Here is a 16,161-nt window from a genome sequence, read left to right as displayed (position 1 = left end):
TTACAGGCGCCAAGCCACGTTTACTTGCCCAATACACCACAGCTTTCGCTGTCTAACCAGGCATAAGTTAAACCGCAGTTAATTCTTTTTATCCAGCTTAGTCTCGGCTAGATCAGGTAGTCAGGCAACAGCCGCTCCATGGCTGTGGAGCCCCAGCGCAACGACGGCGAAGACTCGGCTCAGCGGCGCTGCGAAGTCACGTAATGCGTTTCTGTGGCAGCGGCGCCACGTCACATGGCGTCACATGGTTGTGATGTCACGTTTCGGCTGTTGCAAGGCTGGTTTCTTGGAGCCAAGTTTGCTTGCTCCTGCTAGGCCAGCAAAGCTTTCGCTTTAAAACTGTAACGAGCCTGCCGTGCAGCGGCGACTATCATAAATGCACAACAGAACATGCCATTCGAGCGCTCTAGACAGGTGTGTGGTCGACTGTACATGGACCTGTAGCATTTCGCCTGCATCGAAATGCGACCGCCTGCAGCCAGGATCGAACCTACATCTTTCGGGTCAGCAGCGACCACCACGGTGGCTGGGCTACTAAGGAACCTTGCGTGTCTTCGATTCTGTCCCTTCCTGCATGACGCGCATGGAAGAAAACATGCAGCCTATGAAAAAGTGCCCAAATACAATTAATAACAGTGAAACACTACAGTGAAACACATTGCTGTGGGCAATTACAATAGAACCTCGTTGATACTTTGTCAAGAAACTGCTGTATAAAAAGCATTTGTTATCCAGGAAAACGTATCCTACCTGCATAATTTTCAAAATTGTAACTGTTGAAGGAAGTGTGAAAGCATTTATTGACATTTTCACTTCATAAAAACCGCATTTAGCATTCCTTGCCACAAGGTTCTTTTTACACTTTGTGTACATTTACATTGTCCTTGGCAGGGAATAAACTGCGCAACACATCCAGTCCACCAACGGCAATGACAAAATTTAAGTAGCCTGGTTCACTTTCTCGTTTAGTGATGCTTTGCCCCCTTGCACCAAGACACTGCAGGAAAGGTGCAGCGGCGGCTGTCTGCTGAAGTGTTTTTGCTGTGCGTTCTGCAGACACTGTCTGCTCGTATACCGATACCAAGGACAGCATATATGGATATTAACCCACTAACGTTGTCGAGTCATACTTAAGGCAGGGTAAAAGTGTCCCCTCCAGTTTTTACTTTTCATAGCTCGCTTCATCATCCTGAATTTAATTTCAGGCCTCATTACTCTTACTTCAGTAGAGTCCGCGTGTAACAATGTTTAATTTCTTTGTGATGGACTGGCCCTTAGCTAAACGTTATCGTTCTGTCTCACAAAGGGAGCGTTGACTGCAGATGAAGAACTAACGCCAACTGGCCGGATCCTGGCACAGCTGCCAGTGGACGTCACCATCGGAAAAGTGCTTATTCTCGGCTGCGTTTTCCGGCTGGTAGACCCCGTGCTTTCGCTGGCCGCTGCCCTGAGCATCCAGACTCCGTTCACGCAGCGGTCATTTCGAGACCTCGACGCCTCGGTGGGTGGCCTTGCTTCCTTGTGTGCGTACTGTTGACGTATGTGTTCATCATTCCATGTCCTCCTCGCATCTGCACCCTTGAGTAACATTAATCAGTATAAACTGTGTTAGTGAACAAGAATTACAGGATTGCACCTAAGTCTGCTTAAAGGGACACTGAGGAGAAATTGAAGTTGGTTTGTATCGATAGAATAGCAGCTCCTGATCACAAAAACGCCACTCTTACTGAAAACAAAGCTCTTGCAATGTAGAAAATAGCAAGAACCAAAATACAGGTGTCGCCGCCACAGGCCAGTCTCGCAAGTACAAGCGTGACGACTTCCTAGGACAAGAGGCGCCACCTTGGAGGAATTTTCCTTACTTCATGGAATCCACGAATCTCTGAGGCTGGCAAAGGAAGGTTGTGCGCCGCACCGCTAGCCGTCAGAAATCACGGAGTCTGCGTTTACGTCACGTATCACGTCACTCCGTTCTGTGACGTCATAAGAGTTCTCCGTGTCGTCATAAGAGTTCTCGAGTTTGAATCAGAGCGGCGGGAAAAACTTTCTCAACTTCGAATCCAAATTTCTTTGAAATAAATGCATCTTTCGCGCCCGGACAAGCGGCAACAAAGCCATGAAATGCGGAACTATCAGATTTTGCTAACAAAAAAAAAATGATAGAGTTCTCCTCAGTGTCCCTTCCCTTTAAGAGTGAAAATTCAAAAGCCTTTCCTTCTCCCCTCTTTCTTCTTTCTTCCTTCATTTTTCATTTTATTTTGTTGCTTTTATTTTTATTATTTGTAATTTTAATGATATTGTTATTACTTTTATTTTATTTTATTTATATCAGGTAAGCCTTCTCATGCATTGACATCGTTTTTCATCGAACCAGTCACACAAAACCTGCTTTGTACAGCATTTATTTTTATTAATTCAATTTCATTAATTAACTAATTGCAATTCGTCAGCCAAACATTTCCCATTTCAGGATCTACTCACGCACTACCTAATACAATCAAACTTTTGCACATTTATCTGCACAGAATGACATAATCGTGCAGACAAATTTTGCAGACACTTTTTTGCTGATGCAACATAACCATATAATGCTTTTGCATTAATAAAGCAGCAGCCTTTTTTTTTTTGGAGGGAATTCTAATCCAGGTTGTTCATCACTATCAATTATTTCCATCACTTGTAGTCTTTATAATCACATTTAGGTCATTTGCACCTTTGTCAGACGTGGTTGAAGTCATTAAATTGTGCTGGAAAAAAAATTATCATTGAAGAGCACTAATCGGCCTCACTGTTGCTTATAACATTTAATCGCTGTTTATATCACAGATTACATTAGAAGGTAAGCATCATCTACCTCTTGGTTACATTCATAATGTTCCTTCCCAATGTACATAGGCCAGCATGTCTCGGGCAGATGACTTCGACAAGTTTGTTGCTCTGTAGATCTAAACATAACAAAGACAGAACACAACACCACATAAAAAGCGTCCGCACCATTGCAAGCATGTGGGAATTGACGATTACTGCGCAGAGTAAGTAAATCCTTGCTCTGAGTATGCAGGAAGGTCTTGAATATGTGATTATTGCTTACATATGTCGGTTGTCTTGTAAATAAGGGTTTCGTAGATGGAGTAATTTTTTTGGAAAATCGGGTGAAATCTCTTCAATGCTCTTGGTGAATGCAGATAAGACACAGGCCTTGCTGAACGGTGAACAATGCTTTTTGTACCAATATCTATTCAATCTTCAGCTATCGTGTGTCTCTGAATCACCTTGAAGACTAGATCTGCTGAGAATGTTTCAGGTCAGCTCATAAATTTCGAACTTTATGAACGCAACTGTGATTGCAGCAAGGCATGAAAATTGCAGAACAGACGACATCATCAAAGTAAGGGTAAGCATTCCTACAACTCTTATTTACTTGTCTCAACAGAATTGACTTGCTTAATTCATGGTGTTCATTTGACTCAGCCAGGCATGAATCTCAAGTTTGAGATTTGTTTAGCAATAAAAACTGGCGATGAGTCAGTTGAGTTTCCTAATGCAGCGTGCATGTTTTTTTTGCCTCTCGGGAATGCGCAGGCAGCACGCAAGAGCGTGGATTCTGACCACGGTGACCCATTCACGCTACTGAAGGCATACCATGAGTGGCTAGAGGCTAAGTCCAGCTATGGCGAAGACACCCGGAAATGGTGCCGGCGTCTCGGGCTGGAAGAGCAACGTTTCTATGAGATGACCAAATTGCGGAGCCAGTTCAAGCATCTGCTGCAGGTAAAATATTGGACTCCTTTGAATGAAGAGCAATATGCGACTAGGCCCGAGCAGAGAAAACATCCGATTAAATGCTGTGAACGTCTAGCAGTTCGTCACTGATGGTCTCTACATTGCAACAATATGAAAATTTTAATCTTGCTGAGCTACGAAGAAAGTTATAGTTACTAACTAAAATTAGTAACTTATTATAGTTTCTACATGCCTAAGAGCTGTAAAACTTTGCACAGATACTCGGGCATGTGCAGTAAATCAATACAAAAATTTAAAATTTTCATTGCCTGAGAATGGATTAGTAAGGTGTGGGTGCGGGCTAGTTGGTAATGTATTGCAAGACAAAAAGCACGAAAAAAAACACACGGATGCAAAGAAAGACGAAGGACAAGCGCTTGTCCTTCGTCTTTCTTTGAGTCCGTGTGTTTTTTTCGCACTTTTCATCTTAGAATGGATTAATTTGAGCAACAAAATTTTTCGCTGTCTTGCTATTAAGTTTACTTTTCACAGTGAGTAATCTTCCAGCAGGCCCTCTTGCACCTCTGGAGGCTGGCACTTTGACTTTGCTGTAATAAATCTGTTTAAAGGCCATTTTGATAATAATGTTAGGAATTGATATAGGTCTGCAAGCATAAATTGAAACTATTCACATTTTTACAGTCGGTATCTTGTGATATGCCGGGCATTACAGGGTTAAACCATGTTAGTTAATCCGACTGCTCCGAAGTTATTTTTTTATATTGTGTGCAATCAAAATCTTCATAATTCAAGGACACCATGCGTATTTTTTTTCTACAGGATTTTGTTTACCTGAGAAATCATTTGGCTGCACAGGTAGCTCTGCGTGCAAAAAATTCTGTTCATTCATTCTGTCGGAAAATGCATGAAATTGGTTTTCAAAAAAAAAAGGTTTGAATGACGCGCAGGCCATTTCACAAAGGCATGTTATTTCGGTATGGTCCAGTGTGGTGTATTTTTCATTAAGGAATTGCTTCTTTTCAGCTGTTTCTTGGTCACCTTTGTCGTCATTTATTTTGCGTCTCTGCATGCAAACTTGCATTTTGAAGCGTAAGGGGATTCTTAAGTGGTTCTTCTGTATTGCTGTTTCCTCATGCAGTTGTTTGTGTGACTGTGCCGTAGGCCTAATGGTCTTGTCACTCGCTACTGGTGTTGTCTCACTCCCAGGAAGTGGGCCTGATGGAGAGTGAGGTTGAGGTCATGGACAGCGTTGCACGAATTCAGCGCCATGGAGAGATGAAGCAGCTGAGAGACCTGCGCAGGCAGCTGCAGAAGGCACCGCGGAAGAAGCGCATACTGCATGTTGGCCACCGGGGAGACGAGGACGAGGAAGGTGAAGAGATCGACATCAAGGACGTTGAGTTCAGGCTGCAGCAGGATCCTGCCTTAGTTCAGGTGGGCACATAATACTCACCACTGGAAAGATATTTTACCTTTTCCTGGGCTTTTCTTTCAGTTGTGCGTTTTGAACATATAGTTTGCCCCGTTTTTAATGGTTAGTCATCCTTGGGACGTTTATTTGTAGCATTTTCTTGTCTGTTTTGGTATCAACGAACTTTTCTGTTGTCAAGTGCTAACCTTTTCTCTTGCAAAAATAATTTGACCTAGGCAAAACAGATATAGCTGTTGTGTGAGCAAAAAATGATGACTTTATTTCATGTTGTATTCAAGTATGTTAAAACACGTAGTTAGGAGTTAGTTTTAAGTTCTCTCTTTTGGTTTTCACTGCAGAAAAAGGTTTGAAAAAATTTGGGCACTTGCTAAAAGATCTTGTATTCATCACATTTTCCATTGTCTGTTGCTCATGGTGATATATTACTCGCCTTCACCCACGCACCCAAATTTCTGTGCCTGGACAATATCGTTGTGCAAAATGGAACTGAGAAAGCATTATCTTCTCATTTTTGATTGGCGTTCTTCTAACTTAAATTAAATACCTTTCCCAACAAGACAGACCTCTGTCGATGTTTTCTTTTTGAGACGTTTGGTTATATATTTTTTAATATTGAAAACGAGTTTTCATGATTTTCTGCCGGTCATCTGAGTGATCAGTGGACTGAATGTGCATTCTTTCTTTCTCTTTTTTTTTAACCAGGAGTTCCTGCGTCGCAGCCGCAGTTTTGGCTTCCACGATCTCAGCCTGATGAAGCTGATCCTGTGTGCTGGTGTGTACCCACAGATTGCCATATCAGACGACCACAATTCATACAAGCGAGACACGGACCAGCTATTTCACACCAAGGCAAGTTCCGCACATCTTTTTGCTTTGTCTTAAATTATTCCTCACATTTGTTTCCAGAAACATGTTTTGGCTTCGCACATTCGCAAAGGATCTTGAAAGAATCTTTTCCTAAAATATAATGCTCAGAGGTTCCACTGTATCACATAACAGAGAGGCTGTTCTTACAAGAAATCAGTAGTTTAAATTACTTAACAGCAGAGACGGCGCTAGAACATTCGTGGTGGTGTGGCACAAAGAAGCTGTAGAAGGGATGGGGGCATAAATTCTGGGCAGGCATATGATGCGTCTATGGCATTACACTTCATAACAATACAAGAAATGAACAAAATCTAGCGGTGAGAGCTTCACATCCCAGCAAGGGAATCTAACGAGAGCTGCACTATCATGAAACCGACCACCATGTCAGCTCTTGGATTTTTCTGTGGCCCGGCAGATTTTTATGGTGGCGACCGCCATGTCTCGCCTCCCCTTGGAGCCATCGCTGCATAGCAGTACTTTGGATAGCCAGGTAGCCATATCTGGAATGAAATCTGAGTGGCCCTTGATTGTTTTGCTTGCAGCAAAAATGTAAAATGCTAGAATTTTTCATGTCCTGCAGGATGACTTCTTGCTGGGTGCTGCGCAATATGTTGGAGCATCGAACTAAGGCGTTGAATGAGTACTGAGTGTCGCTTATTTTCTAAGATGAATGCGCGACACTAATAACCTCTCGCATATCTTGCTCTAAAACTTATTGAGGGCTTACTTATGTTCCTGTTCGAGAATTGGCATTTGTCATCTCGTTACATGTTGTTTTGTTTTAACAATGTTTAACTGCAAATGTAGCAAAAAGCTTAAAGATTGAATATATATTCAACAGGGGGTTTGATTTCTTCTGCCAGATATCCAACACCTCAAAGTTTTACTGATATTGACTTGCACTGTGCGCAGGGCAAAGGGTTTGTCGTGCTCCACCCAAACAGTGTCCTCGCATTGCATGCGGATGTGCTGCGTCTCGACGAGATGGATGTCCTGACTGTGCCAAACTTCAGGAGCAACCTGCCTGTCAGCACAAAGCATCAAGTGGTAGCATTCATGTAAGCCTAGGAGCATGCCTCGAACTTTGTCAATGAAGAATTGGGGCCCTAAGAGCAGTCCATTTTGTGGGAAGAACCTTGGTTTCTTGAGGAGTAAGAAGCAAAGTAGCAGTAGCTCAGAAACAGCACCACTCTGCTTGGGTACAGCTATAGTAACTGGGAGGTAAGTTTGTTGTACAGAACAGAAGTCTCTAAGTGGATTCCATGGAACTCTTTGGTTCCTTGGTGTGCCCTTTGGGTAACCTGATTGTCTAAATCCATGCTTGTCTTGACACCTGCTTATAATTTTATTTTGGGCCTATAATCATGCGGCAATTCTTATATATCAAGCTGCTCCACTTCACAGTCATTGTCATTTAGTGTGGCTATTTTGCTGGAGGCTTCATAGTGTCTACAGTCAAACCTAGTTATAACGAACAGTCTAATTCAATGCTATTTGTTCGTTATATGAAGTATTTCGTTATAGCCGAACTCGCTCTTAATGAACCTCAGTACCAAATTTGCTATACACGATGTCATGAACGACAGAGCGAAAATGCGCTAACGAAAGGAAAAATTTGTCACTCACCATGAGTAAGCTACTCAAAGAAATTTATTGCAGAGGAATGCACACTTATTTGCAGTAGGCAGTTAATTTAGGCTGAACACTGCATTTAGCCCCATCAGTGAGAATCGCATTTTCGACACGTGACATCATTTCCACGAACTCCAGTCCGCTTCCCTGTATTCCGGAGCAGTATCAGCGCAGTACATCGGTAGCAGTGAGGACTTCGTGCAACGTCGGGCGGGGGCAATTGCCTTCCGGCGGCAGCTCCCCGGTCTCCTCGTTGGGATGAGGCGCCAGCAAGTCAGCAACAATTTCAGAGTCCAACAGGCTCGCTGTCACTGCTACGTTCTCGTCAGCAGCCAAAAAATCCTCGAAGTCAACTTTTTCGGGCACTGCGTCCGGAACATCAGCAAGTTCTCCCCACAGCATGGCAATGTCACGGTCGTCTTGCACAGCTTGCACTGCACTGGCAACTTCTGCATCCTCACGACACAGTCCAGCATGGTGGAAGCAGTTGCGGATTCTGGATTGCATCACGTCTTGCCAGGCATGACTGATCATTTCTATTGCGGCCAGCAAATTAATCTTGAGCTCTTCGTTAACACGCAATTTCACCAACAGCCACTCAACGACGCGCTTCCTGTTGCCAGCTTGAAAGCGTGGGTGATCCCTTGATCGAGCAGCTGCAAAACCGCTGTCGCGTTGGGTGGCAGGAATCAAAGCTCAGTGTTCTTGAGCGAGACGATGCAGTAGTGCGTGGAACAGCTATCGAGGAGGAGGCAAATATTGCGCCCGCTCGTTGCAAGTTCCTCGTCCCAGTCACGCAGCCAGGCCTCGAACAACGCCCTAGTCATCCAGGCCTTGGAGTTGGAGTTGTACGTGACTGGGAGCGAGGTGCACCCTCGCAGGCACATAGGAAATTTGAACTTGCCAGTGAGAAGCGGTCAGAGCTTCGATTATTCGTCCATGTTTGTCGTGAGAAGAATGGTGACACGGGCCTTGTGCAATTTACCGCCAAGACACCTCTCATTTTTTAGCGCCAAGGTTCTGCTTGGCAGCAGCTGCCAGAACAAGGCAGTCTCGTCGGTGTTAAAAATGTTGCACGGCTCGTATTTCTCTGTCACAGCACGCCACACATCTTGCACCCATTTCTCAGCGCTGTTTGCGTCCACTGCTTGGCTCTCACCTGCAACCACCTTTCCGGTGGTTGAGTAGCGGTCCTTAAGCGATGAAGCCAACCACTGCCTGCCGTAAACCCCTCGACATCCAGGATGCAGGCGAAATCTTTTGCCTTCTGTTGCAGCATGGGGCCAGAGACAGGCAGATTTCGCGCGCGAACGTCCAAAAACCACTGGTACAGCGCCTTCTCTACTTGGTCGTAAGCCGGCTTGCAGAGGCGACAGCCATCAGCGTTTGGGCGCCCCTGCGCATTGCCTCTGATGGCCGACTTGTTTTTCAGGATGGTGCTTAACGTGCTCCTCGGAATCTTGAAATGCGCGGCAACGTCAGCTTTTTTTTCGCCGCACCCAACACAGCGAATTATCTCAAGTTTGTCGGAAAGCGGCAGGGCACGCCGCTGCTTCGTCGTCATCTTGCAGGATGTAGCGCCGGAATGTAAGTCAGCAGCAATATAGGGACGAATCGAGCAGCATGACTTGCAAATGCGAACAAAGAAAGCAGAGAAGACGCAGGGAAGCGTCGCGGAACCACGCATGCACGGTGGAGGGAGCCCCCTCCCCCCCCCCCAGGAAGCTACTGCATAAAGAGCCTCCCCATTGCCCCTGCATTTCACGGAAGCGCGGCACGGGGACAGACAGCATGGCGCCTGAAGACAACCTGGATAGGTCATGACCTGGAACCGGCGCAGTAGCGCGTTGGCGGTCGTTTGACGGCCGATTGCACGTACTGTAAGTATTGCAACTCGGCAATGGCTGCCCAGAGATACTGGGTGCAGGCACAAAGGCGCGTTGGCGGCCGTTTGGTGAGTGATCGCGTGCACTGAGAGTTCGCTATATCAAATGTGTAGTTCGTTATAAAAAACACATTGTACTTGGACAAGGATATCACAACTCCGAGTGCTCGATATAAGGAATAATTCACTCTATCCGAGTTCATTTTATTCGAGTTTGACTGTATATGCTCCTGTCTCCATGCATGTCAGGCAGGAAGGGACGCAAGCTGAGACACCAGAGGCTCCTCAGCAATGTTTAAAGTTGTTGGCATTTGCCAGCATTTAAAGTTTGGGGAACCCCTCGCCTTGGAGTAGTAACTGAAACTGATTTTGTGGACTAGAAGGGGTTGAAAGCGGTACCTTGAATGTGGGGCATGTGAGAAAGTCACATAAAAGCTGTTTCTACCGATTTTTAGGTCAAGAACCACCAGCCTGACTTAGCCCTCTTTTGCAGGGTGTTTCTGAAAGGTGTCATTCTTTAGTGTTCTTTGTGGGCTCACGTAATTTGACGGTTGAAGCGTGCCACATTTTTCAGACTTACACTATTATGGACCAAATTGATGTTTACGGTAAATGCAACCAACTCTGCAGACAGCTTCTTTCAAGCTCTGCTTTTACATAATTTTGTAACGCATAGTTTTTTTTTTCATAGGGAAAACTAAAAATCTTGATCTGACCTGCTGGTTAGCTACTGTCTCGAGGGGTTACAAGTTTGATGACACTCAGTATAATCAATACCAGGAAAAACCATTTTATTCAGGCTCTCTGGTGTGTCTAAAAGTGGGCAACATTTCCACAGCTTTCCCGTGAACCAGAAAACATGTTTATCAGCGAAGTGCTGCGGCTAACATGTCATGTTTTTTTGACTGGATGAACAGGTGCAGTTATGTGGTTTGTGCAGAGAAAATATGATGCTATACTCTATCTCAGTAGTTCCTTGCGGCACTATTAAAGTTGTGTTGAGTGTAGAGGTGACTTTCTGACGCTGCGCACCATAGTGCCAGCAAGGATAGCATGCCTTTAAGTGCACATATGCGAAAGGCTATTTGAAATCGAGTCTTAATGTACACTCATGTACGCTATTTCCCGAGTTTAGCGGGTGCAACTCTTGCATATGCTGTATGCAAGATATATGCTATATGCTATATGCAATATGAACATGGTAGCATGCTTCGAAGCAAAACTCCTCACTTCAGAGTGATTCCGTCATTGTTACTGGGTTTTTCAGTATATTCACTGGTCATAAATGGGGAATCGCGCTTTTGTCTTGTCTCATCTCACCTACAGCAAAATTCGTGAGTGATAAATCTGCTTTATTTTTTTATTTCGTGTGATGATTCTGCACTGCTAGGCCTAAAGAAGATTGCCTGTTTCTTGGCAGGAATGGTTTCTGTTCTAAAAACTAGGTGGCACCACTGAGCCGAAATTATGACTGTGTCTCCATTTGCATATGCGGAAAATGCATAACATCCTGCAAAATGCTTGCGTTTAGTGTATGTGAGCGTCTTGTACACTAATCTAAAACTGCATAATGTTTATTCAGTGTTTGATGCATAGACAGCATCTGTTAATGTTCTTTTGCAACCATATCTGCAACACGCCACTCTTAGATGGCAATGAGGCATGGCGGAACTCGTTTAACACCCTCTCCAGTATGGTTGAAGAGGTCTCTAGCCTTCATAGTACTGCAAGGAATTTACAAGATGTAGTACAGCTGCTTGCATGGCCTTGTAGATTAAGTGGTGCAAGCTGTAACTCTTTATGGCATTTCTTCACTCCCATCACATGAGCAAAGTAACATACTATGTGGGATATGTACCGACAAAATGGCTAGAGGCTTCTGAGAACACTTTTTGCTTTTCTTTGTTAAGCACCACTCCTTCAATGGCCTGGTGCGCTGAAACCTGCATTTCCTGGTTTCTCTGCCGGCACAGGTCTTTGCTGGAAACGACTAAGCCCTATTTACTGAACTGCCTGAGAGTTCAGTGTGTCCAGATGCTGTTGCTGGTGTCTTCTGTCATAGATTCCAGCATGACAGTGACCAGGTAGGTGTTCCTGTTTGTCCAATTTAATTTGCAAGTGCATATGCATGTGTATGCTTGTGTGCATGCGCAACAACTGTAATAGTTCACTTCACCAGTGAGCAAGTAAATGGGAGCTTAGGAGCTCAGATTGACTGCAACTTTAGCAGCAATTGGTGGTGCAGAGTAATAGTTAATTTTGTTGAGTAGTCGTGTTAAAACGGAGCAGTAATCAACCCCATTGAAGCTGTAGAAAACAATTGTTCTATTTATGGGCTCCATGAACTGTGTAGAGTAAAATTAAAAATTCCAATGAATGCATATGATCGAAGTCACTCTCAGATATCAGTCAGTCTTCTTCTTTATTCCTTTCAGGCATCCTGAATACTGTTAAATCCCAGTATAGAAGATGCAATGTTCAAAAATATGCTATGTTATATGGGTGTCAAAATGTGGACAATTGTCTGCAGAACCATCTCAAGCCAGGCATGCGAAATGAATGAAAAAAAATAATAAAATTAAGATGGGTGCCTCCGTATTCGAAGTTTCTGGTCAGCACACATTTTCTTGTTTGTTCTACAAGAATGACTATTTTAAGATGCCTAAAATGTGCTGATTATTTTACCTAATCAGTTGTTGTGACAGGAATGAGTCGAAACTGCTGTATATCAATGAAACCCTGAAACCAATGTTGAGAGACGATGTGAAGACCTGAAGTCTCAATAGAAACTGCATAATTGAGCATCTGGGTGGATGGAAATTTTTTTCTGCTCAGTACTGGCATTCTCAGTAAATTCTAAAATCTTTGACAGTTTTCGCCCTTTTGATAATAATTTTCACCTGAAGGGGCTATTTTCTGGGATGTGGTGACAGAAAAATATATTTGAGGTATGAGATATGGCCCATTCAGTCTATTTTACAAGTATAGTAGCTATAGCTTATTACAGTGCAGTTCAACGGGATGTGTGGCAGTTGTTAAAGGTGCATATGGTGGATATGAGGCCGTACATATTTGCATCTGTTGTTAGTGTGTGCATTTTGTGAAGGAACTCGAGCCATTCATCTCTGTTTTTTCTTTTTGTCTTTTTGCACTTTTTACACAAGGTTGGTTTTCGACGAATTTGTTGAGGTGACTTTCCCTGACCCAGAAGAAGCCTTGCAACTTTTGTTGAAGGTCTTCGTTGCACGAAGTCTTCATGAAAAACTGGTTGCTCACATGCTTGACGGTATGATTTCTTCATATCCGGTGTATCACATTAACACAAACTGAGGTCTTCATGAGTAGCATCTTAAACATCTTCCCCTCATTTTTGACATTTTTCTATGAAAGTTTTTTATTTTTTTTAGAGATCAAGCTAGTGGTTTCATGGGACTCGGTCAGGCAGAGACTGCAGACTATCATTGAATCCTCTGCTTGTTTATATCATTGTCTTAAAAAACTGCGGGCAAACCTGAAAACAGTTTTAATTTTATTGTTGTCTAGTTTAGGTGTCTCTTCAAAATTTGCAACCTTCGCTGAATTTTTATGATGTAGAAAAGTCTGTAAGCTTAGTGCGATAAAAGCAGGTTGAGAGCGCTCATGATCTTGTAAAATTTAAAAGAATTCAAATCCTGAACAGTGAGTATATAGTATGTTGGCTGCTCAGAAAGTCAACCAAGCAGGCAAATGAATGAAAGAGCACACAGGATAGTGCCAACTAGTCAGAGTAAATTAGTCGCTAATAAGAATTGCGGTATTACCTAAAATTAGTTCATCATGGTTGTGGCACAATAGTGTTGTGTTTATCATCTTTATTTCTCTTGTCTTATGTCCAACAAACTGCCTTCCTGAACAGTGTATTATTTGTAAAGGTGTTCTAAATAGCCTCATGCTTGAAACATATAAACTTAAATCAAATAGTTAATTTACATTTAAACAACCTTTAAATGTGAGCAGACAAGGGTAGGAAAATGAGTGGCTCGTTAGAACATACATATTAATGAAGCCAGCAGACATCAAAACCAAGGAAAGCGTAGGGGAATTTTTCCAAATTTGTGGGGTTGACTATAATGGGACAGTAGTGTTGCAGTCACTTAATGGCTGAAAAATAATCTATAGGAAGGTAGAAGCAAAAACAACCACATATTGCCAGTTGATGTTGGAACCAACGATCTCAGTTTGTCGTGTGCAGTGCTCTTCCAACTGAAATATGGCGGCAACTGTGCAATCTTTTACTTTCGGGAGTCATTACCTTGAGAGTGTTCACCAGCTCCACTCTTGTCCGAAGCGGCAGACATGGAACAGAATGCCCTGTATTACCGCGAGTGTCACATGGAAAGTGATCGAATAGTGAAGGTGGCAGCTGTGCATGAACCTTTGATGCTACCTACGGCATCAAGAATGCCAGAACTGAGGCCCTCGTTGAGCTATTGAGCAGACAGGAGAATGGGAATGGGGGGGGCTTGTTATGACATACGTACGAACGAAGCCAACATTTTTCGAAACCTGGGGAAATTTTTTTATTTGTGGCATTGATTAATGGGAAATTATAGTAGTGTAATCACTCTATGGCCGAAAAATAATTGATAAAAAAAATTAGAAGAGAAAACAAGCACATGCCACCTGTGGGATCCTAAGCTAAGATATATAACTGCCCCTGCCCTCAATTGTATAGATAAATACTATTAGTAATCCATATGTAGAATCACACACTCTTAATAATGCTATGGTATAATGACCTCTACTCTCCTGTCACATCTGCTATGGTGAAACTGTTTTGTGTATTCCCCAAATAAATGAATTTGCATGAGTATTACCAATGCATACTACTATATTTGCTTAACACTTATTGTTACTAATGCTTACTGTTTTGTCTTCTCAAGTTGTGGTATTGTTGATCTGTGCTCATAGTATTTAGACTTACTCTGTTGCATGTCTCATGGTTGTTTTATTAACTTTGTTACTGTCTGTCCTGTGAACTTGTGACCTGTCCGTTGCCATGGTACACTCATATACTGACTACAGACATTTTTTTTTTTTCAGTATGATGAGAGTATGCAACACGAATTTTGCTTCTTATTTTCTCCTTGCAGAGACATTGTCTTCTGAAGATAAGAAAGAGCCTAGTCCCAGGACGAGGAATATGCAGACGCAGTTGCGACAGCGATACGATGCCGTGCTGAAGACGGAGATTCCGTACACGGTGAAGCGTCTCTTGCCAGCCGACGTGAAACATCTCTACACTGGAGCACAGGGTAGGGATTCACCTGGAAGAACTGTTTGCATGTGCGGATGCACTTGCACCTTAAGAGGGGACGCGGCTTTGAAATGTCAGAAAATGGCCAAGAAATTTGTTTAAAAAAAGAATTAGTTGTACCCGCTTGTATGCCTCATTTTTTTGTGCTGTCTCGAAGTTTCATTGCTGATATCGACTGGGAAGTACTGCAAAAAAATTATTCCGTGACCCGCAACGGTTCTGCATTGCGGGGAAACGCTCATACAGTGGACATTTTTCTCTGTCACGGTTTTCTGCCTAGATATTTGTGGAGCACATTTATTCACGACTGTTTTTATCTATTTTGACTCCGTTTGTTTTGTTGCACTGCTAGGATGATTGTGCAGGTAAAGAGTTTCTCTCGCATTTATGAATTCTAAATTTCCAAGTTTATGAATATTAATTTTCTTGTATGAAATTTTCTTCTCACTCGAGATATGTCAACGGACGCTGCATTGAAAAAATTCTGAATCAAAATTTGTGCTTTGCGAAAAAAAAAATTCTAAGAATGTCTTGACCTGTAGCGCGTCAGTACGAACGCAATGAACGTCGAAACAGCAGTCTTGTTTGCATGCATGAAAGAGTGCCATGTTTCTGTTCTGAACTGCAGTCGAGTGAGAGACTTTGACATCTGTGCACCGTGGATGAATATTATGGTCAGATGCGAGTTATCTCTGTTGACCTACATTCTCTGAACCTACTTAAAAGCACGTGTTTTTACTGCAGCATTTCGAGCACTTGCTCAAGACAACGAAGGCTGCTTAGCTGAGGACCGCTTTCAAGTGAATCCAAGGAAAGGGGGAGTCTTCTTGAGCAGCTACTTTACATTTGGGTGGTACGATATGTTTCTTTCCTCGTCTTTGTTACCATGGCCGTGGTACAGCACTGCTCGACTGATTTCAGTTCTTTTCTCTTGACAAATGTTATCTGTTACAGCAACAGCGGTGCTATCTCTGTGCTATCTTATCGATGCTGACTACTGTGCGCTGTAGAACTGGTTTTGTTTGTTTGACCTCAGCAAACATTATCCCTTAGAAATGAGTACACAAGGCATTTTAAACCAAATGGATAATCATTAGTGTGTGAAGCAAATACTATAATCATATGGATTTGGTACTATCTTCTTACACGGTTTAGGTATGAGTCTGCATATGTACAAACTTCACCATTCTCACATCATATCCTGTTGAATCCACATTCTGAACATGTCACTTTTAGTGGGAAGTTTATGAAAACAAAAAACTTATGTGCCTGTTGTTTGTAAAATGGGCATGAAGACAGTTTTTT

The 16,161-nt window shown here is 43.0% G+C and overlaps 1 protein-coding gene across 2 annotated transcripts in view; it reads left to right on the top strand.

Annotated features, from left to right (window-relative positions):
• The window catches only part of LOC144106708 (putative ATP-dependent RNA helicase DHX34), a 33,267-nt gene that overhangs the window by 7,310 nt on the left and 9,796 nt on the right, over positions 1-16,161 (top strand). For both annotated transcript variants that reach the window (XM_077639551.1, XM_077639550.1), the window contains exons 7-15: positions 1,307-1,501; positions 3,583-3,771; positions 4,951-5,178; positions 5,879-6,025; positions 6,956-7,101; positions 11,534-11,644; positions 12,725-12,846; positions 14,693-14,854; positions 15,601-15,709. In XM_077639551.1, the coding sequence (XP_077495677.1) occupies positions 1,307-1,501; positions 3,583-3,771; positions 4,951-5,178; positions 5,879-6,025; positions 6,956-7,101; positions 11,534-11,644; positions 12,725-12,846; positions 14,693-14,854; positions 15,601-15,709 (1,409 nt within the window). The remainder of the gene's footprint in view (positions 1-1,306; positions 1,502-3,582; positions 3,772-4,950; positions 5,179-5,878; positions 6,026-6,955; positions 7,102-11,533; positions 11,645-12,724; positions 12,847-14,692; positions 14,855-15,600; positions 15,710-16,161) is intronic.

This window comes from Amblyomma americanum, chromosome 10 (genome assembly GCF_052857255.1).
Source record: "Amblyomma americanum isolate KBUSLIRL-KWMA chromosome 10, ASM5285725v1, whole genome shotgun sequence".
NCBI classification, from domain to species: Eukaryota; Metazoa; Arthropoda; class Arachnida; order Ixodida; family Ixodidae; genus Amblyomma; species Amblyomma americanum.
The sequence above is the reverse complement of the archived record's forward strand: the minus strand, read 5'-3'. Positions and strand labels throughout refer to the sequence as shown.